Source organism: Gracilinanus agilis, chromosome 2 (assembly GCF_016433145.1).
Source record: "Gracilinanus agilis isolate LMUSP501 chromosome 2, AgileGrace, whole genome shotgun sequence".
NCBI lineage: Eukaryota > Metazoa > Chordata > Mammalia > Didelphimorphia > Didelphidae > Gracilinanus > Gracilinanus agilis.
The window spans coordinates 629,653,000-629,675,977 of record NC_058131.1 but is presented as its reverse complement, the minus strand read 5'-3'; the positions used below and the strand labels follow the sequence as shown (position 1 = coordinate 629,675,977).

Sequence of the window (22,978 nt, the reverse complement as noted above, 5' to 3'; positions counted from 1 at the left end):
TTAACTCTTCATTCAGTGTGCCACTTTTAGACTAAGTGTACTCTATAATTGATATTATTGCTTTCTGACTCATAAAACCACTTGGCAGTAGTGGATAGGAAGCTGACCTCTGAGTCAGGAAGACCTGGATTCACATTTTGCCTTTGATTTATGCTGATTGTGCCCATTGGGCAAATCTCTTTTAACCACTCATCTCAGGCAACTGTAAATTGCAGAACAGTTGCTGGTGTGGGGATTTCCCACACAAAATTACAGGTCTGGTAAAAAGGTGACACACCTTTACCCCACCAAAAGTATGCTTATGCACTTTTTTTTTCTGTTGTAAGAGAAACTCATTTTAGGCATATCATCATATTCAGGAGCATTTTTATATTTGGTCTGTATTTACTATAAGCATTGTATTTTTGAATTTGTGGTAGTTTTAACATCTTGAAAATACTGTTGCCATTATATTGTATTTTTATCATAAGTTACAGAGAGAATGCATCATAACATAGCAGAGAACTATCTTTTTTAGAGCCAAGAAAAACCTAAGTTCGAGTCATACACGTGCATCCTTCCTCCCCTCCACTCACCCCCCCCACCCCCATCTCTGTCTTTCTCTGCCTACAATATTTGACGCTATTGAGCATCGTTTCCTTCTCCTGAATACTCAGTTCTTTCTGGGTTTTTAGGGTTCTTGTTCTCTGATCCTTCTCTTTTCAGTGTTATGTCTCCTTTTCTATCTCTTTTGCTGGTCTTTTGTCCATGTCTCTCCCACTTACTGTAGGTATCTTCCAAGACTGTCCTAGGCCTCTTCTCTTTTTGCTCTATACTATCTCATTGCAATTTTTATCAGCTCCAATAGGTTTATCTATCTCATTGCAGATGGTGTGTGTGTGTGTGTGTGTGTGTGTGTGTGTGTGTGTGTGCACGCGTGCGTGCATACATACATCCAGCTCTCAAGCCTTTCTCCAGAGGTACAGTCACACATATTATTACCAAGTGCGTTTTAGATATCTTGAATTGAATGTCTCATAAATATTGAGGGCACCTTGGTGGCACAGTGGAGAAGGTACTAGACCTAGTGTCAGGAAGACCTGAGCTCAAATCCAACCCCAGATTCTAGACAAGTCACCTAACTCTTATTTACCTCAGTTTCCTCATCTGTAATACAGGGATAATAAAAGCACCTACATCTCAAGAGTTGTGGATTGAAAGTGTTTAGCATATAATGCCTGGCTCATAGAAAACACTATAAATGTTAGCTGTTATTATTATCTTAAACTTAACATGTCCAAGGCAGAATTCATTATCTTTCCCTCAGAACTGTCTCTTTTCAACTTCCCTATTACTGTTGAGATTATCTTACATTGTTGTAACGGTATTTGACCTTTATTGATTATTGGCATTAATATATGGGTATTACCAATACCTGTCTTTTGTCTTTTTTTTTTTAACCCTTACCTTCTGTCTTGGAATTGGCTCCAAGGCAGAAGAGTGGTAAGGGCTAGGCAATGGGGGTCAAGTGACTTGCCCAGGGTCACACAGCTGGGAAGTGTCTGGGGCCAGATTTGAACCTAGGACTTCCTACCTCTAGGTCTGGCTCTCCATCCACTGAGCTGCCCCCTACCAATACCTGTGTCTTAAGTGGGCAGGCTGTTGGTTTTGACTGTTGAGACAGATGGCTTCTCAAAGCAGTCTAAAAGAATTCCAGCTTAGGCCAGTTATATAAAACTCTGTTTATTGTAGATACAAAATGAAGGAAGGGAAAGGAAAGTAAAAGAAAACCAGATAGAAAATTATTTCTTACGTATTTTGTAAGGCCCCTATTCTAATAAATACTAACTATAACCCACCCAAACCAATCTGGTCCACAAGGACCTGCTTCTCCCTCGACAAAGATGAGCCTATCCTCTCTTCCTATTTATCTAAGACCCCAAATCCTTAACTATTTATCTAATATAAATTATAAACTTATAAATAGAGAGGAATAAGTCAGAGTTATCTTTCCTGCTGCTCAGATTTGATTTCCAGCTGGTCAGAAATCCATTGCCTTCTCCACTCAAACAGGTCAGACTTTGCTGCCACCTATTGGGGCAAGCAGAACTGCAGCCAAGAGTCCCCTTCTCTGTCCTTATTAGATGGTTTTTCAGGATGTAAATTCACCAAGATTTTCCAAACTCACAGAAGCCGCTCTTTGGACAACCTTCCTTGAACCAAGTCAGCCCAAAAGAGAGTCATTGGTCCAACTGTCTTACCCAGAGCTCCTTGGGAAAATTCTCTCCCATCAGTCATCTCTGAGATTCCATTCATATTTAAAGAAACCCCAACTTACTCATATCTCTAATGTATCTATCAATACATTTTGCTAATTAACCCTATTTTCTAATGAACTCTTAATTAATGAATATTTCTTTACAATAGTCACCTAGTTTATCAACTTGGTCACTATATTTGACTCTTTACTTTCATTGACTCCACATATCTAGTATCTTGGCAAGTCTTGTCATTTCTGCCTTCACTGTATCTCCTTTATATGTCTTCTCTTCACTCACACAAACACCACCCTAGTGTAGTCCCCTATCACTTGTCACCTGGACTATTGCAATTTTATTCTGTTTTGTTTTGGTTTTTTAAAACGTTTACCTTCTGTCTTAGAATTGAAATTAGGTATTGATTCTAAGGCAATTAGGGTTAAGTGGCTTGTACTTGGTCACACAACTAGGATGTGTCTGAGGCCACATTCAAACCCAGGACCTCCTGTTTCTAGGCCTGGCTCTCAATGCCACCCACCTGGCCCTGCAATAGACTATTTTTTGAACTTAATTTTTTAAAATTGTATGTCAAAACAATGTTTGACAATTGTTTTCTGACATTTTTCTATTCAGATTCTCTCCCTCTGCTTCTCTCTTTCCCTAAGTTGGTATATAGTCTGATATAGGTTATATTCCTCATGCCAACAGAAGACCTATCACACATACAATAAAAAAACTCATGGGGCAGCTGGGTAGCTCAGTGGATTGAGAGTCAGGCCTAGAGACGGGAGGTCCTAGGTTCAAATCCGACCTCAGACACTTCCCAGCTGTGTGACCCTGGGCAAGTCATTTGACCCCCATTGCCCACCCTTACCACTCTTCCACCTAGGAGCCAATACACAGAAGTTAAGGGTTTAAAAAAAAACCTCAAGAAGGAAATAAAGAGAAAGATGGCATACTTTGAACTCCAATAAGGCTCCAACAGCCTTCTTTGGCTGTGGTTAACATTTTTCACTGAGTCCCTTTGTGTTATCTTGTGACCTTGTTTTGTTGATAATAATTTAGACCTTTACAGTTTATCGCTGTATAGTATTTCTCTTACTGTATAGTGTTCTCCTGGTTTTGCTCACTTCACTTGTATCAGTTCATATAAGTCTTTCTAAGTTTTTTTGAACTCATCCTATTCATCATTTTTTATGGCACAGTAATATTCCATTATAACCATATACCATAATTTGTTCAGTCATTCCCCAATTGATGGACACTCACTCAGTTTCCAATTCTTTGCCTCCCAAAAAAAGAGCTACTAAAAATATTTTTCTACAAGTAGGTCCATTTCCTCTTATATCTGTTCTTGGGTTACAGATGCAGTGGTGGTATTGCTGGGTCAAAGGTATGCATAGTTGCAATAAACTTGTAATCAACCTACCTATCTCTTGTCTTCATTCCCAATCCATCATCCTCTAAATTTGTAATTTTTCTCAAACGTTCTTCTGTCTTTGTCACCTCTCTATTCAACAAACTCTTGAAGCTTCCTGCTACTGTATCTCCTGAATCAGATAGAAAATTCCCTATTTAACTTTTAATGACCTTCATAATTGTCCTGTCCTTATCTTTTCCATGTTTTGATAGCTTTACTCCTTCAACCAATAATATTGACCTTACTTGTTGTTCTTCACACAAGACACTCCATCAATACTGTTGCACTGTCACCTCTAATTCTTGCCCTCTTCACATCTGCCTCTTTCATTGCTTAACTCATTTTATGTCCTTCCTCTGCGGGAGGGCTTTTTTGTTACCCCAGGCTCCTAGTCCTTCCCCTCTCAGGCCACCTTTCTTTTCTTCTGGAAATATGTGGTATGCAACAAATTATTCATATTTTGTCTCCACTATTAGAATTGTGACCTTCTTGAGAGCAGGCAAGACTATTCTGGCCTTTTTTAGTGTCTATAGCACTTACCACAATCCCTCAATAAAGGCCGTTGTTTGACTTGTCTGACCTCCTGCAAGTCACTCAGTCCCCAAGTATCCTGGGCAATACTCTAAGACTACATGTTTCAGACAAAGTATAGAACACCACTGGATGTAAACTAGATATGCACTCTACATTAGAGCAATAAAATCACAGGTCATAGCTCTAAATTATAGGATATATGTAATTTGTAAAACACTCATCCAAAATTTTTTTAATTGAGATATTATTAAAAGGTGAATTCGGTAAAGAATTTGTAAATCTGTTTTTGAGAGGCTTTTGGATTTTAAATCTGTGCTAGTGTAATGTACTACGTATGCATTGCTGTAGATGATATGTTTTGTCACATTTTTTCCTCTGGCTATACATCTGTCCAAGGAAACTAGAAAATGATGTTAATGTCTTTTGCAAAAACTTATTTGATAAAGAGACACATGAATGTGAAATATAGGCTTGGCCAATTTAGAGTTTTCTCTTTTTTGAAAATCTTGTTTACTCTTTCTGGGCTTTCTGTCTTTATTTGTAAACCAATTTTGACATAATAACTTTTTGAAAAATAAAACTGAGTCATACAGCCCTGATATGAAAATGTGTCATCTTCCCATCCACTGTATAAATTGATGTCAATTTAGGGAAGGACAAAAATCAATGTTCAAAAATTCATTTTTGCCGAGTTGAAATATAGACTCACGGTTGGATCAAATAAAGGCTAAAAAGGTGTCAGTATATAAGAACACTTAAAAGACTATCTGTTAACATTGGTATCTTTACTAAATTGCTCTCCTTAGGTGCGATGCACATAAAATTGGAAATGTTTCTATCTGCTTCTGACATTATTGGTGAAGTTAAATGCAGGTTGTCCACTGTCCCTTTTGCATTTTAATTCTGTTATTCAGCTCACATAATTGCTATTTAGTTAACATTTTTCAGCACTTAACAGTTGCTGAACAGTTTGCTTAACTTTTTTCCCCTAGAATTTCAGAAAAATAACATTTGATACTGGGCTTGAAATTAGGAAAATTCATCTTTGTGAGTTCAAATCTGGCCTTAGATAAACTGAAGGGATCTTTGAGATCATCTGATCTCATTTTAGAAGGAGGCAGTCCTTAAAGGTTAATGACTTATGCAAGGTCACAAGTAGGTATGTCCACTATCTGTCCTTCAAACCCAGGTCATAGTATCATTAGGATAGCTAAGTGGTTCAGTGGGTGGAATGCCAGGCCTGCAGTCAGGAAGAGTCCTATTGCTCTGAATTTAAATCCATTTCCAGGCACTAGCTATGTGACTGGGCAAGTCACTTGACCCTGTTGACCTCGGTTTCCTCATCAGGAAAATGATCTGGAGAAGGAAATGGAAAACCATTCTAGTATCTTTGCCAAGAAGACCCCAAGTGGGGTCACAAGGAGTTTGACATGTCTGAAAACAACTGACCAACATCATAAGATCATAGATCTAGGACTCAAAGGGACCTCTAAAGTAATTTTTCAGATGAGGAAAGAGTCTCAGAAAGTTTAAGTGACTTGCCCTTAGTCATACAGGTAGTAAGGTATACTCAAACCTATATCCTTTAATCTTAAATGCTGTGTTCTTTATGCTCTCTCTCATTCCATTAGGAAATAACTAAATCAAAAAAAGGATTCATTTTTAAAAGTTCCCTGACACTATTAAAAACTGATGGAAATTTTTGACAGCCTTAATGGAACATTCCCTGCTTTTATTAGATTGCTTCCTGACTGGACATATATCTATCACATGTAGACTTGTGAGTTGGGAATGCTGCAGAATAGTATGAGAAAGCTACTGGGTAGTTGTTGTTATCTTACATTGAAAACTTTTTAAAGATTCAGAAGAGGTAAACACTCTGAAAGGAATAGTTTTTGCCAGCAGAAAGCCAATTTTTAAAGCCTCAGGAGTGTCGGATGTGAAGCTAATTATATATTGTTAGCATTATTAGTATAAAAGAGTTTTTATACAGATGGAGAGGTCAGAAGAAATACAAGTGGATAATTCACAATGGAGTTTCTCAAGTAACCATGTCTTGTCTGGAGAAAATCATAAAGGGATTAGGATTGGAATCAAACTTGCATAGACCAGGAGGAAAGACCTAGCATGTATTGTGTTTTCTCCTTTTCTGTTCTATCCCAGCAAAGGAAAGTTTTGACTGAAGGAACTGTTTAGAAGCACCCCTGAAAAGTAGAAATTCACATGCACTGCATTTCCTTGTTAAACAGTCACAATGAAGAGCAACTGCTCTTTGTCTAGGAAAGTAAAAATTATTATAGGACCCACTTCCCATTGAATTCTGGAATTTTACTGCTTCTACCTTTTCAGCAGCTCCTGCTCCTGCTCTTTCCTTATTTCCTTATAATACCATATTCATTGAATATAATGCCTGTTAGCAAAATCCCTGTGTATGGACAATTATACCTGAGTTAGATATAACTGACCACTCTGAATCAGCTCACAAGACGCTGTCAGGTAGACTAGTGGCCATAGAAGTCCTCCTTCCCTACCATTGTTTGCTGACTTCCTCTCTTCCCTTCCCTCTTGGCCTGGTGCTACTTAGGATCATCTCTTCTTATCTCATGGGTTTACTGTCCAATTGTATTGCGTGGCTCTTCTAATCCTCTCTGCTGACCTTTATTTGCTATTTACCTGAGTTACCCATAAACCTCCTCCTATTCTCATATTAAGGCTATCCAGCTCAAATTCCTGGCTTCAAATCCTGCTTTAAAGCTACAAAACAAACAAACAAACAAAAAACCCTCTGGAATTATGAAACTTTTTTCCTATCCTCTCCACCTCAATTTCTGTTTTAGAAAAAAAAAAGGTGATTTCTTTTTCTAGTACATAACCCTTTCCATTGGACCCATAATTATATTCTTTCTCCTCCAAGATTGTACACCGTCATTCATTGCTTCTCTGCCTTCAGTAGTCATTCTCTCCCTCTCTACATGTAAAGATCTTTTCCATCTTTGGGGAAAAAAATGCAAAGAAAAAGTTTTTTACCCTATTGCCCCTTGAACCTGCCATCTTAGTCTCTTCTGTCTCTTTTACTGTCAAACCTTTATACTCTTTGCCTTTACCTCAACACCAACCTTTTTTAGACTAACTTCTGGATGTCCCATCTTATCTAAAACTAAACAGTCACTTCCCTGGTCCATTTCTCCACCCTTACCTCACCCTATTCTTCCTGACTTTTCTACTTCTATCATTGATTCCAGTATTTTATTGTTGTTCAGTAATTTTCAGTCATGTCCTGCCCCCATTTGAGGTTTGAGGGGCAATGGTACTGTAGTGGTTTACCATTTCTGAAGCAAACAGGGTTAAGTGACTTGCTCAGGGTCACATAGCTAGTTAGTGTCTGAGGCCAGATTTGAACTCTGGAAGGAAGATGAGTCTTCCTAACTTCAGACCCCAAACAAACCATAGAATTGGGATATAGTATAATGTAGAATATGATGTTCATTGAGGACAATTAATATTGAATTGTATTATTTATTAGCAATATTTCTATGTGGAATCATTTTCTCCTTAGCCTTCCAAGGACAGGCAGAAAACAGTCAGCTTCCAAGCTAAGATTATTCTCTGGCCCCACTCTGTTAAACTGAGCTGGGACCTTCAATCTTTTGTTAAGATCTTGATAGGATTAAAGGCATGGCTAGTCAGCCAACTTTGAATCATTTGAAAGTAAGGTGAGTCAGCTGCATTTCCCTGACATTTTCCTTATTTGGGAGTCCATGTCCTCTTTTGAAATATCCACCTATGGGGACTGCCTAGGGAGATCCAAAGGACAAACTGTCAGGCTAATCAGGAAGATAATGGAGCTTCCTTTAAAAGTGAAAGCCAGACTAGCCTGAGGGTCTTTTCACTTTGGAGGCTGGCCTAAGATACATTTCTTGTTAGCAGACACTTGCGTCTGTTAATAAACAATGTTATTCTTGGGGAAATTGCTTCATATTCCTTATTGGTTAAAATCCAAGTGTTATATTACAGAACAGCAAGCAGGCCAGTCAAACTGGAACAGAGTAGAAGAAGAATTATGAGGTAATCAGCCTGGAAAGACTAGCAAAGAAGTCTGATTGTAGAGATCTTTAGATGCAAATGAGAATTTATATTTTTCCCTTTGAGCTGAAAAGAAGATACTGGAGCTTCTTAAAACAGAGGAGTAATATGGCCAGACTTTTGTTTTAGTAATATCACTTTTGCAGATATGTAGAGAATGGATTGGAGCTAAGCTGGAAGCCACCAATCCAAGTAGGAAATTAGCACAATAGTCTAAAAAAAGGAATAATTAGGGCCTCTACAGGAATAGTTGTGGTATAAGTAGAGAAGATTCCTCATGGGAGAAATATTGTAGAGGGAGAATGGATAATGGATAAGACTTGGAAATTGATGACATGTGGGGGCAATAATTGAAAGTGAAGAGTAAATTAACCATAGGAGTAGCTAGATGACCCAATGGATTGAGAGCCAGACCTAGAAATGGGAAATCTTCAGTTCAAATCTGACTGAGTGACCCTGGGCAAGTCACAACCCCTGTTGCCTAACCCTTACTGCTGATTCTAAGACAGAAGGTAAGGTTTAAAAAAAAAAAAAAAGATTAACAAAGATCTAGGCTCCTGAATCACATCAAGAAAGGTGGAAGCCTCCACATATATTGGGAAGTTGAGGGGAAAGAAGAGTTTGGGAGGAAAGGTAATGCTATCATGTTTGGATATTCTGAATTTGAGTTGCCTATAGGACATGTGTATACAGATAAATCCCTGGTCTAGCTACCCAGCCCTTATCTCTCCTCTGAACTCCCATCATCACATTCTCAATTGCCTGCTTAGTTTATCTACATGAATGTCCTAGAAGCAAGTCATTATGTTCACAGTGAAACACTCCCTTCCCTTTCAAATTTTTCTGTTTCTACTAAGGATGTCTTCTTCCTGCCAATCATTCAGATTCAGTCTTGTAATCATCATAGTCTTTCCCCACCTCTTTCTTTTCCTTCAATTCCACCCCACACCCTTATGTTTGCTTATGTCTTAACAGCATCTTTCTTATCTATCCCCATCTCTCCAACTATATAACTCTTCTCATCTTAGTTCAGGACTTTATTTGGGCAAAGGTACTGGAGTGGAACCATTTCCTTCTGCTCATTTTCCAGATGAGGACACTAAAACACTCCAGTACCTTTGCCCAATCGTTAAGAAGTTGATAAGAGCAATGGTCTACAAATTGGTACCCCTAACTTACATTTCTCTCTTCAAATATCACCTTAAAATTCTCCATAGTATTTGTTAAGCCCAAATCTCACTGTGTTATTTCCCTTCTCAAAATCCTTCAGCCTGGTATTTAAAGACCTCTGCTGCCTTTTCCAGTCTTCTTTCTTCACAATCTCTGTTCCAATCAGATTGGCCAACTCTCACTTGTATCCTTTTATACAAATCATACCTCATGTCTTCAATGCAGTTTCTTCACCTAAAGATTCATAGGATCCTTGGTTTCCTTAAAGGCTCCCACACAAGACCTATCATAAGCCTTCCCAGTTGTTAGTGTCTTCTCCCTCTTGAAATTACTTTGTATATACTTAAATTGGAGTATTTTATGTCTTGCAAGTAAGATGCAAGTTCTTTGAGGGCAAGAATGGTTTCTCTTTGGCTTTTGTATCCCCATTGCCTAGTTTTCCCATCTTTGTACTTTGTAAATAGTAGAAATTTAATAAATGCTTTATTAAATTGAATAAAGCAACAAAGCATGAAACTATTTGGGCATATATCACCATTTATCTAGTATCTTAAATTTGAGGAGAGCTGACCAAGCAGCTAAGAGCTATGCCATGTGATTTAACCCCCTTTTTTATTTTTTTATTTTTATTTTTTAAACCCTTAACTTCTGTGTATTGGTTCATAGGTGGAAGAGTGGTAAGGGTGGGCAATGGGAGTCAAGTGACTTGCCCAGGGTCACACAGCTGGGAAGTGTCTGAGGCCAGCTTTGAACTTAGGACCTCCTGTCTCTAGGCCTGACTCTCAATCCACTGAGCTACCCAGCTGCCCCCTTAACCCCCTTTTTTAATGTAGAAAATGTTTTAAAGGCCAAGCAAGGTGTTATTAGAATTACTTTGATTTATCGGTATCAAACCCTGCCCCACCCTTCCCTCCCACTTTTAGGAGGTGGTCATATAAATCTAGAATTTTGTGTCATGGGAAAAGGTCATGTTACCAAACTTTCACTATTATTTGCTTGCCATTTTAAAGTTAAGGCACTAGTAGATTTTATTTTTAGATTTATGTAAGGATTCACTATGACAAGTAGGAAAAAATCAAGATAGCAATTAGTCTGCCAATGGTACAGTATTTATAAAGGTTATAATGTAGAGTCTGTAGTGTAGGTCTATTTCTTTTTCAAGTTTTACATTAGAGTATTCATTAGTAGTAACTAATAAAAATGAAGAAAAACAATTTCATTTAATCATTTCATTGGAAATCTCTAAATAGAGTCATTATTCAGGAAAACTTAATCCTTTAGAATCTTCACGTTTTTTCTGCTAACATTTATATCAAGGATCATTTGAAATGGAAAAGGTTTTTGGTTTTTTTTAATTGCATGTAGACGGCAATTAAGAAAAAAGTGGTAGAGATTAATTTGTTTGAATAAAGAAAATAACATTAGTTAGCATTTATGTGGTACTTTAAAGTTTGCAAAACACTTTACATTTTTTACCTCATTTGATCCTCACAACAATCCTATGAGGTAGAAGCTGTTATTAATCCCTCTTCATAATTGAGGAAACTGAGTGGAAGGTTAAATGTCTTACCCAGGGTCACACAGGTAAGTCTTTGTGGCTGGATGTGAACTCAGATCTTCCAGATTTCCTATCTAGGAATACTCTGTCCACCGAATTACGTAGTTCTTTATAGGATGGTTTGTTCTTTTAAAAGAATTTCTTTTAATTTACTATAAAAATTTAATTAAAATCTTATGGCCATAGTGTCAAAGAATCTATCCATCTCTCTTAACTAAATGCTTCATGAATGGTTTTGTATGGTTTATAAGTGGGCTTATTTTTAAGTGAGTCATTTGAACATTTGTTGACAAGTGTGTCAAAACAATAATTTGTTAAAGATTAAAAACTCAGGAGCTCAGTTTCTTCTAGGCACTTAATTTTCATTACAAAAACAAAAAATGATATTAAAATAAGTTTAGACTAAAAAATTAATTTGAATCAAATTGCTTCTCCCTCCTCATCCTCAATTTCAGAGTATATCTTCAGGTCAGGGCACATTCTGCCCAGTTACCTATGCTTTATAGTTTTGTAGCTGGCTAATATGGAAACTCTCCTTAAAAATAACAACTCTGAGACCTGGAAAATCCTCAGGCAATTAAGGAATAAAGAGGATTCCATCAGTTACACTACATTCTTCCTAAAATAAGTTAAAACAGTAAGCCAGTGTGTCATCTCAAAATTTTTAACAAGGTTGCAGACCAAAAGCAAATTTTCACCTATCTCTCAGTTAATAAGAAAACTCAACCTTAACCCCCATTTCAAGAATGAAAATTTTATTATATTTATTTAATTGAAAAACATTTCTTAAATGTACATGTGCACCCACACAAAATATAAATATATGTGTGCACACGTACAAATACAACCTTATTTAGTCAGCCTTTAGTTGAAAAAGTAGACAACTTAGTAATTGTTCAAAGTATTTTATATCCAATGTCCTATTTAATCTTTAGTTCAAGCCTCAAGACGTAAGAAGGGTGTATTTCCCATCTTTTTTAGATGAGAAAACAGATTCTCATAGGTGAAATAATTTGTCCAAGGGTACATTTCTAATGCAATGACAAGGGCTGGCCATGAAGTTAAAATAGCTATAGAGAAATACTTTGCGGGGGTCAGGGGGGAGTTAAATGGTTACTTTGTTAAAATCAGCATACACAAATTTTTTCCCCCCTGAAACCTTCTGCCTTAGAATTGATAATACTTATCCTGTCCAAAGCAGAAAAGCAGTAAAGGCTAGGCAGTGAGGGGTTAAGTGACTTGCCCCGGGTTCACTTAACTAGGAAGTTTCTGAGGTCATATTTGAACCCAGGATCTCCTAACTCCAGGCCTGGCTATCTATCCACTGAGCCACCTAACTACCCCCATGCATATCTTTTGTTATTCAGTCTGCAAATATGAACTAGTTATCATTATACTTTATATAAATATATATTTATGTATATTTATATATAAATGTATATAAATATACTTTATATAAACATTATATAAATAGTTAACTGGTCTCAGCTAGTTTTCTTTAAATTTTCAGTTCCCAAATAGTCATCACCTCAAATAACCTTTCATAGAAAGTCAGTGCACACACATATTTAGATGTACGTGTATGTTACACACACACACACCCCCCACCGACACAACATGGCAGGTCCTTAGAAAAACATACACTCATTTTATTAGTGCCTTTCTGACTCCGTCTTGTCTTCTCTAGGCTAAGAGAAGGTTCTACTAAGGTGATTTCTGATGGTTTGTGCAAATCTAGGCCCACTTACTCTATGTCCCAAGTACAGGCTCATTTGTCTTGTTCCAGTAAAGTCTTCTTCCCCTCCCACCCCTAGCTCCAGTATATCTGTTGCAATTTGTCCGAGTCAAAATTCTCCCTACTTAGTTGAAGTCCAGCTCTGCTTGTTGCCTTTATTTCTCTCCATGGCTTGCATTTAAATTGCTCTGCCTCTCATTAACATTAAGTGTAGCTGGAGGCAGGTGGGTAGCTCAGTGGATTGAGCATCAGGCCTTGAGTTAAGATATCCTGGGTTCAAATCTAGTCTCAGACACTTCCTAGCTGTGTGAAGCTGGACCAAGTCATTTAACCCCCATTGCCTAGTCCTTACCCCTCTTCTGCCATGGAGCCCATACAGAGTAGTAATTTTAAGATGGAAGAGAAGGGGTTTTTGTTGTTGTTGTTATTGTTGTTTCAAGTGGATGAAACATGAAGTTGCAGTTGCAAAGACCTAGGTTTAAATCCCAGGTATTTAAGTTCTGTATAGAGCCTCAGTTTTTTCTCTGCAGAAGGAGAGAATGCCTTTTGTACTGCCTCCTGCAATAGGTTGAATGTGAGCTGTTATTCCTAATAAATGCATTGTATCCATATTCATTCTTGAACATATTTTCTTTATCAAGGTTGAAGTAGTGAAAGGAAATTTACCAAGTGTTGGACTTACACTTCGTCTGGTGCAGTCATCTGATGGATGTTGCGGACATGTCGTAATTGAGACTGTAATACCACATTCCCCTGCTGCACTTGCAGATCTTCAGCGGGGAGACAGAATTGTAGCAATCGGAGGTAATTTATGCTGTTACTCTTTACAATGAACTTAAATGATTCTTATGTAGAAAAAAATAACTTTTAAACTAGTACATCATTTTAAATCAATGGTCAAATTCAAATCAATGATATTCAAAATAACATAGCTGGGAAGTGTCTGAGGCCAGATTTGAAGCCCAGACCTCCCATCTCTAGGCCTGGTTCTCCATCCACTGATCCCTCTAACTGTCTCCTTTCCAACTTTTAACATGAAAATGTTATGCAAGTACAAAGTATCCTAATCACTATTGCTACTGGCTACCACCATCACTATCACTACTACTATTATATGGGGAGAATGAAGCAATTATCATTCTATGAAAAGAGTGAATGGATATAGTTCCCCTTGGCTGTAGGCCTTTTCCCTATTCCCAGATTTAACTATTTAGCAGAAGATGCTGCTGAACACAATAGGATAATGTTCACATAAGTCATCTTTGAATAAACATTCACTCAGCTAACATTTATTTATTAACATTATTAAATTTAAAGTCCAATACTAGGTGCTGAGAAAAATATAAAATTAAATTGGTTCCTAACCTCAAGGAACTTGCATTCTAATAGTATATTTGCCATACAAATGAATGAATTCCACTATTGTCCATCTCAGGAAGTTCAAGTTCTAATTTAGAAATTATCTAATTTTCTTATTTCCTGACCATTAATAAATCAACCTATTCAATTTTTACCTAAGGAAGCAAAGTTAGACCATATTTTCGTACAAAAACATTTGCTACAGGTCTAAACTGTGCGGATTTGATGTGATAATTAAAATTAAATTAAATCAAATTTAAAATTTGAGTATAATTTGTTGGAAGAACTTTGGTGACCACATCCTATAATGTTGGGATCAACAAATCCAGCCCCCTCAGTTTACTCATGAGAAAACAGAAATTCAAAGGAAATTGGAGGCTTGCTTTTTAAAGTCAAGTAGGGCACTACTGGTACAGCCAAGATTCAAACCCATCTGCCTATATGCTAAATGAATAAATTCCTGTGTCTTATTGACAGTAGCCTCAAGACACCAGGAAGCTAGAAGGAAAAAAAGCGTTACATTGCTCAAGCACATGTAGGCCCAATTTTTAAAAACCCTAATACATTTCTCCTTCCAAGAAAGAAAATAAATTGCATTGTTTAAGCTATTGTACTAGGTAGAGTACTAAGCAGAGACTTAATTTATCTTTCAAGCAAACCACACCTTATTTTATATTTCACTTTTTCTGGCTCTAACAAACTTGTTTTGAAAGTTGAATCCAGTGATGATATTCTTAGCCACAGTTCCTTCCTTAACCCTTTTGTTTTCATGTTAGTTAGTTTTCATCTCTCCTATAGCTCAAGAAGTACTGTGGTCTCTTCCACCAGAGCAGTAATTTCCTGTCCTTTTCCAGTGCTGACCTAAATACCGAGAAAGTCTTTTCAAGAAAAATAATTACCTAAATACCTTTTTCTGAATCAGGCAAATGATAATTTGACACCAGGAGCTTGGTCCTTTGAACTGTTTTCCTTGCCAACTGTTATAATTAAAATTGAGGATGGTCGAAATCAAAAGGGAGAATAGTATTTTAATAAAAGCCATGCTGATGGAGATAAACTGACCACGCGCCTGAAAGAAACCTCTTCCAACCTCAGCTCTGCCATTTACCTCTCCTCTCTCTGCGAGCTCAGGTAGCTCAAGAGGCCGGTAGCTAGAGGCAGGTAGCTAAAGAGGAAGTTCCACATCACTTCCCCTTATTTTAAAACAGTCCCTCACCTTCCATACGTCATCCAAAACAGGAAACCCATTGGACCACGGGAAATGTAGTTTTAAGGACCCCCACAGGTCCACAGAAGTTTGTCAGACACTATATTGAGGTTCAATCCTTCCAAATAGAACCCCAGGTGATTTTAACTAACACACTCCTCTCCCTCAGCAAGGCTAACCCATCCATCAGCCTGGTCTGTAATATTCAACACATTCATATATTCAGAGAAGAGAGGGAAAGATGTTTTCCTATTTCTTCAAGGCTTGGTCATTACAATTACACAACATTCATTTTCTTTTTTTCTTTTTTTTTTTTTTTATAACTTTGTCCTTTATGTTATTCTGGTCATTGTGTATGTTGCTCTTTTTCTTTGGTTCTGCTTAGTTTACTTTGTTAATTCACATGCTTTTCTGAATTCTTTACATTAATTATTTCTGATAGCACACTTCTATTTCATTATATTCATGTACCACAATTTATTTAGCCATTCTCCATGGTATCTACTTTGTGTCCAATTCTTTGGCTATTTGTAAAAGCTCTGCTACGAATAGTTTGTTTATGGCAAATTTATTTATGCCTTTGACTTCCTGTCTATGCCTAGCAATGGGAACTCTGGAATTTAATGACTTTAAAAAAAAATAATTTCCAAATTTCTGTTTTTGGAATAGACAGACTGTGTGTGATTTCCTTGCCATAGTCAGTGAAGAAAATCCCTTTGTCAAAGAAGGTCAGCCTCTGGCTCCTCAACTTACAGTTTTAGAGCATTGTCTAGAACTGAAGTGACCTATTTTAAGGTCCCATAACCAGCAACTATCAGAAGTAGGATTTGAATTTAGACCTCCTGACTCAATGGCTCTCTATCCTCTACACCATCCTCCCTCTCAATTTCATATTCTTTTCTAAAATGCTCATACCAACTCCTAGCTCTACCATGGTGTATTAGTGTGCTTGTCTTTCCACAGCTTCTCCAACATTGATACTTTCCATCTTTTGTGTATTTACAAATATTCTGGTTGTCAAATAAAACTTCAAGTGATGTTTAGATTTATGTTTTTCTTATTATTAGTGATTTAGAGCAGTCTTTCATTTAGTTGGCAAATATCACGTAATTCTTTAGAGATTTGTTTATGTCCTTAGACCGTTTCTCCCTTCCTCTCAGTACATTTTTTAAAATTTTACTTTATTTTTTATCTCCATTTTATTCATTTTTATAAGTGAACAATCCCATAAAACCCAAACTCCAAAACATATATCCAAATAAACAAGTGATAAATCATATGTTTTATTCTTCATTTCTACTTCAACAGTTCTTTCTCTGGAGATGGATAGCATTCTTTGTCAAAAGTCCTTCAGAATTGTCCTGGATCGTTGTATTGCTATTAGTAGCAAAGTATCACACTTAATAGTTCCACAATATCATAGTTACTATTTATAATGTTCTCCTGGTTCTGCTATTTCATTCTACATCGGTTCACATAGGTCTTTCCAGCTCTTTCTGAAATCATCCTGTTCATCATTCATTACAGCACAATAATATTCCATCATCATATACCACAATTTGTTCAGCCATTCCCCAATTGAGGGACATCTCTTTAGTTTCCAATTCTTTGCCACCACAAAAGGAGCAGCTAGAAATATTTTTTGTATAAATAGGTCCTTTCCCATTTTTAAAAATCTCTTTGGAATACAGACCTAGTATTGGTATTACTGGATGAAAAGGTATGCATTCTTTTATAGCCTTTTTGGCATAATTCCATATTGCCCTCCAGAGTGGTTGAATCAGTTCAAAACTCCTTCAGCAATGTATAAGTATCCCAATTTTGCACATTCCCTCCAATATTTATCATTTTTCTTTACTCTCTATTGGCCAGTCCCTCTCAGTACATTTGAAGAAGTAAAATAATTCCATGTGGTTTTGGGGGGTTTGTAAAAGAATAATTTCTCAACTGTTTGCATTTGGATATTGGATGGGATAGCACTAAACCTGTGATTTCAGAAAAATATGCCCCAAAGCCAAATAAGTTTTTCTTTCATTGTCCCAGTCCCTACCCCATTTAGCATAGAGAATCAAAATTGACTATAGTATCTGCAACAAATTTAAGTTATTCTAATGGCAGTAATTTGCTGTGTTTTGTGTTTGTTTTTATCTTAAATAGGAATTAAAATCACATCTACAGTCCAGGTGTTAAAGCTCATCAAGCAAGCTGGTGAAAAAGTAATGGTGTGTTATGAAAGGCCTGTGGGCCAGAGTAATGCAGGGGTAACATCACAGGAGAGTTTGGGGCAAGTGGAATTTCTGACAACCCCCCCAAATGATGACGAGGTTATGCCTGGCCTTTTAATGGAGGGTGAACGCAAAGAAGCAGATTTAGAATTTGAAGATTTGGCATCCTATCTCAAGTCACAAAATTATTCCAAAGATGAGGTTCAAACATTAAGTTCTAGTCCTAAACATTGTCTCATGACAGTTGGTAAGCCTTCTGGGTCTGCCTCACCAGTCTTAAGTCTTAAATCAGCAAGTAACATGTCACGATCAGTCAGATCTCTGGCATCTAAAACCTCTGATTCTTCAGACTCAGGGCAATCATCAACAAGAACATCACAGATATCTCTTTTTAAGACTCAGTCACCAAAACAGCAAAGAAAATTGTTTCTAGCACCTATTGATGATACTAACCAAACAGAATCAGATATAGAAAGAATGGATAAAGTGCTTTTTTCTGCACAAACAGATAAAGAAAAGTCAGTAATGATTGATCAGACAGAAGACTCATTTTTTTCAAGACAAATGGCAAAAGATTACTTTTATGAAGGTGTTCACAAGGACAGTGCAGATGACCAAACATGGGAATCATCAGAAATTCCTTATATTCGTAAACTAGGCAAATGGACAAGAATGAAAGGGACTTGTATATTTGACATAGAAGCCTACCATAGGTACCTGAATGTTGCATTGTGGTGCAGAGATCCTTTCAAGCTGAGTGATCTCATCTGCTTGGGACATGTTAGTATAAAACTTGAAGAGATCGCTTTGGGCTGTTTAGCTACTTCCAACTTGGAATACCTTGCAAAATTCCAGTTGAATGCTCCAACACCCAAAGCTATGGCTAGCAGATCTACACTGCGAAATATGAGCATGAAAACAGGATTTAATGAGAAATTTTGTTATGGTGACATTACCATACAATTCAAATATTTGAAAGAAAGTGAACACGAACAACTTCTGGATCTTCTCAGGAAAGAAAAAGAAAGTAGCCTGCTAGAGGAGGCATCTGCCTATAATAAAGATGATGATTTTGATGGTCCAATAGGTTCTGCAGAAAATAAACATGCTTTCCAAGACACTCAATTCCAGAACCCAACATGGTGTGACTACTGTAAGAAGAAAGTCTGGACTAAGGCAGCTTCCCAGTGTATATATTGTGCCTATGTTTGCCACAAAAAATGTCAAGAAAAATGCTTTTCTGAAAGCCCAGTTTGTATAGGACCTAGGAAGCAACCCAGCCGGTTATTTAAAAACTTAAGGCTAGAAGGACAAGAAAGTATCTTAGGGTTGCAGCCTCGTGCTGATACTGAAGCTTCTAAATCAGCTGGGAAAAGTGCAGGTATAACCAGGCACCTATTGAACACCAGCTCTCGTTTCTTAAACTTGCGACAAGGTTCCAGAAGAGCCCCGGATGAACAAATTCTTGAATTGACAGATCCCTCACTCAAGTCAATACCAACCACCTCTGATAATGAGATGAGTGATCCAGAAGTGTGTGGTCTAAACAGTCCTTGCAGACAGAGAGATAACACAGGAATCAAATTGGCAAGGAAGGAAGGAGGCCTGGATGACAGTGTCTTCATCGCAGTTAAAGAAATTGGCCGTGACCTTTATCGGGGCTTACCTACCGAGGAGAGATTCCAGAAGCTAGAATTCATGTTAGATAAACTGCAAAATGAAATTGACCAGGAATTGGAGCATAACAATTCGCTTGCTAGAGAAGAGAAAGAGACAACCGATTCAAAGAAAAAAGCACTCATTTTGAGTGCTTTGGCTAAATCAGGTGAAAGACTACAAGCTCTAACTCTTCTTATGATTCACTACAGAGCAGGTATTGAAGACCTAGAATTAGAGACGCTCTATCACACCAAAAAAGCGCCTAAATATGCAGAAGATGCAGAAGAAGACCTTCATAATGAAATACGCCAACTAATGGAGACTCAACCTTTTGACAGTCTATCAGATGAATTATTTGACCCATCTGAACCTCTGTAGTAGACTGGACTGCCTATTTAACCTTCCAAACAATAGCAGAAAAAAAATTTACACTTACTAAAATATATCAGATACACCCACATTTAACACTCTTAGAATATGTATGGCCTGCTTCTCCACATTTATTGCCTGTCTAATAGCAAAAAAAAAAATGATAGGTTTGGTTTGTTTGTATTTCCCAGCAAAATACATGACCATTTGAGTTGACTAAGTTGGTTGATTTGGATTGTATTATAATGTGCTTTGGGGGTTAACAATGGGAATTTATTTTTATTAATTTATTTTTCACTTTTTCTATTATGTAAACTAACATTTCATGTTGATATTGTTTTCCTTTTTGGTTTCTGAATTTGTGTTAAAATAGGATGCTGTCAAAATTCTTAAAGTTTTTCATTTACATCATGGTAATGGTTATACTTACTGCATGCCCAAACTGACAACACAGCAATCATTAAGAGAAAAGGTTTTGAAACTTTTGATCATGTTAAATTGATTTTTGTCTCAAATCAATTGTTGGATTTGTTTTTTGTTTTCTTGTTTTGGTGGGGGGTGGTTAATGAGTTAGATTTGTTGGAGGCAGGGTTTGGGCTGGGGGGGTGGTGATTTTGTGGGTTTGCGGGGAGGGTGGCCAAACATAACATGAAAGCAAACACCACAGCTTTTTATTTTGTCTATGATGATTTAGTAAAGATATTATTATATGTGATATTGCTTGCTTTCTATGCTTTTGTTTTATAAAAAATGTTCTCTTAAAAGTTGTAAAATTGAATTATGGCAATATTTAGTGCTTCCTTTGAAGAGCTGACATTGTTGAAATACAGAGAGTAATAGGTACAATTTTATGCATTTGATCAAGAATTTCTAACCAGGTCACTCACATTTTTTGCTTATCAACTTAAGAATTTTAAAATTATGAAAAGTATAAAAAATCAATTTTTGATAATCTAACCTCAAAAAGTTGATGCCTACTTTTACCTTACTGATTGGTGTATCTGCAAAAAAGTATTTAAAGTTCTGAACATTTAGACACGATAGAATGTGTGAAAGGATGTGAAGTTTCAAAAGACTATAAAGCATTTGGGTTGGTAATTGTATTTATACTGAAGAATGTAACACATTTGATTCACTGCTTGTCTCCCGTATCACAAAATTACATTTAGACCAAAGGGAATGTATTCATTCAGAATACTTTTATGCAATATAAACAGATAGAATTGAGAACAGGTCTTTGCAAAGGAAAATCTGAGAACGGTCCTAGACTGATTACCCATCCTTACTACCATTTCATGTCTGGGAGGGGTGTGTGGTGTGTGTGTGTGTGTGTGTGTGTGTGTGTGTGTGTGTGTGTGTGTGTGTGTGTGTGTACATGTGTGTNTGTGTGTGTGTGTGTGTGTGTGTGTGTGTGTGTGTGTGTGTGTGTGTACGTACATGTGTGTTTTCATTCTCTTTTTAAAAATATTTCAATGTTTTAGCTTTTTGCATACACATAAATTATATATGCATATTTTCCCCTGTGAGTAGGTATTGTACAAAAGAATTGGTTTTAGAACAAAAAATTAAATTGACTATAAAACAGGTAAATAATTTAAAAATACTTTGTGTATGATAGCTTCTAAGGATGAAGGAATCTGCCATGACCAGTGAAAAAGACTCTGGCCCAGGAATTGAAACCCGAGGCTTAGACCACACATTTCTACGAATGAGCTCTATGACCTTAGGCAAGTCACATAGCCTCTCTGTGCCTCAGTTTACCCATCTGTAAAATGGATTTATAATAAATACCTGCCCTATCTACCTCACAGGTTTGTTGTGAGGAAACTATTGTGTGTGGGCGAATCTTTAAAGGTAAAGGAAAGTATACAAATGCAAGTTGGTTAGAGTTATTAGCCTAATAGGGCAGCAACCCTTGGGGAGGGGAAAGGGAAAAACAAATCTGCTAACTGCTACTTTACTCTCACAAGAAGCAGTTGTCATCATTCATGCAACTTTTAATAATGCAAAGATGTTTAGGACATGAAATGTTTTGTTAGCCAAGTATGTGAAAAGGTATTCTAATTTTTAAAGGCCTGTTAGGTAATTTTAAAAAATACCATTACAAACACAAATTTCCTTAAAAATACTATAAATTACTCAATAATTTCAGTTCAAATTGAAATTTTGTCCTATTCAGTTACCAAGTTTTGGTTTATAAAAATAGCTTACCACCATGAATGACCCAAAGGGCTGTGGGTCTTTTTAGTGACTAATTATGGCAATGCCATAGTTTTAATTGACATCCAAGAGAACTCCATCAGATCTCTGCCTGGTTTAAGAGAACTATAGAAATACAGAAAATTTGGGGTTCCTGGAAATCCATTCAGGTTTTGAAAGTATTTAACCATGTAGAGCAATGACTATGGAAAACCTAGATAAAACCTTATTTACATAATGCTGCTAATGATATGTGTAAGATATATATTTAATGTAGTGCAATGTTTTTATATATGCCAAGTAAAGGGAATTGCTGTTCTATTTTAGAGAAGAGGGTGAAACAACAATCCAACTAACCTAAGTGATATGACACAAGTCTTCAGAGGGGACAATTGTAATACATTACATTATTGATGTGTAATCTTTGCTGCCGTACTATGTTATCAGTAGCTTAAAAAAAAACCAAAAAATAATAAAAACTACTACAGAAAACAAGAATATTTTTTATTTTTGTGACATCTAGAGTTGGTAGGTGTTGCATATGTCAGAGATTGCTTCCTGCTAGACTTTTGTCATGAAGATGCATTTTTAAAGTCTGATTTCTTCAAATAAAGCTCTCCTTTTTAAGCTACTTAATAGATTTTTTAAAAATATGGACAACATGTTACTGTTTAAATCTCAGAAATATTGAAGGATTTATGTATACCTCTACTTTGTTACAAGTAAGGGGAATATTTAGTTTAATTTTCTATGGTATTATTCAACCCAAATTGATAAAAATGAAATTTTGACTGCATTTTCAGATAAGTCACATAATCTTTGGATTCAAAACTTTTGTAATTTAATTGTTAATTTGCTTGCCTCCAGATACTAATCTTGCATGATATTTATATACCTTAGTTCTAATTGCATATACCTGTGGTTCCAAGATGAAGGCATTTTACATTAGGAAAGGGATTCTAAATATTAGATATTTAGCTACAAGTTGGCTGGAATTCTTTTTTTTTTCTTTTCTGAATATTAGTATTTAAGGACATTATCCAAAAAGTTTCAAAAGTTTTGCATCACTGCCCCTCTCCCTAATTTTCACTTTTAATGTTGTTATGCCATTAAAGCCATAAGAAATGTCATTCTGAATTAAAGCTTTCATTTAAAAGTTTTTGCCATCTCTGTTCTCAGGTCAGTGTGACTGATTTTTTTTTTTTTTCGGACCAACCAGTATA

General features: G+C 36.5%; 1 protein-coding gene across 1 annotated transcript in view; it reads left to right on the top strand.

The window, feature by feature from the left end:
- The window catches only part of PDZD8 (PDZ domain containing 8), a 126,656-nt gene extending 106,581 nt beyond the window's left edge, over positions 1–20,075 (top strand). The window contains exons 4-5 of the mRNA XM_044665622.1: positions 13,379–13,541; positions 17,461–20,075. Of these exons, the coding sequence (XP_044521557.1) occupies positions 13,379–13,541; positions 17,461–19,565 (2,268 nt within the window). The 3' untranslated portion in view covers positions 19,566–20,075. The remainder of the gene's footprint in view (positions 1–13,378; positions 13,542–17,460) is intronic.
- The last annotated feature ends 2,903 nt before the right edge of the window (positions 20,076–22,978 follow it).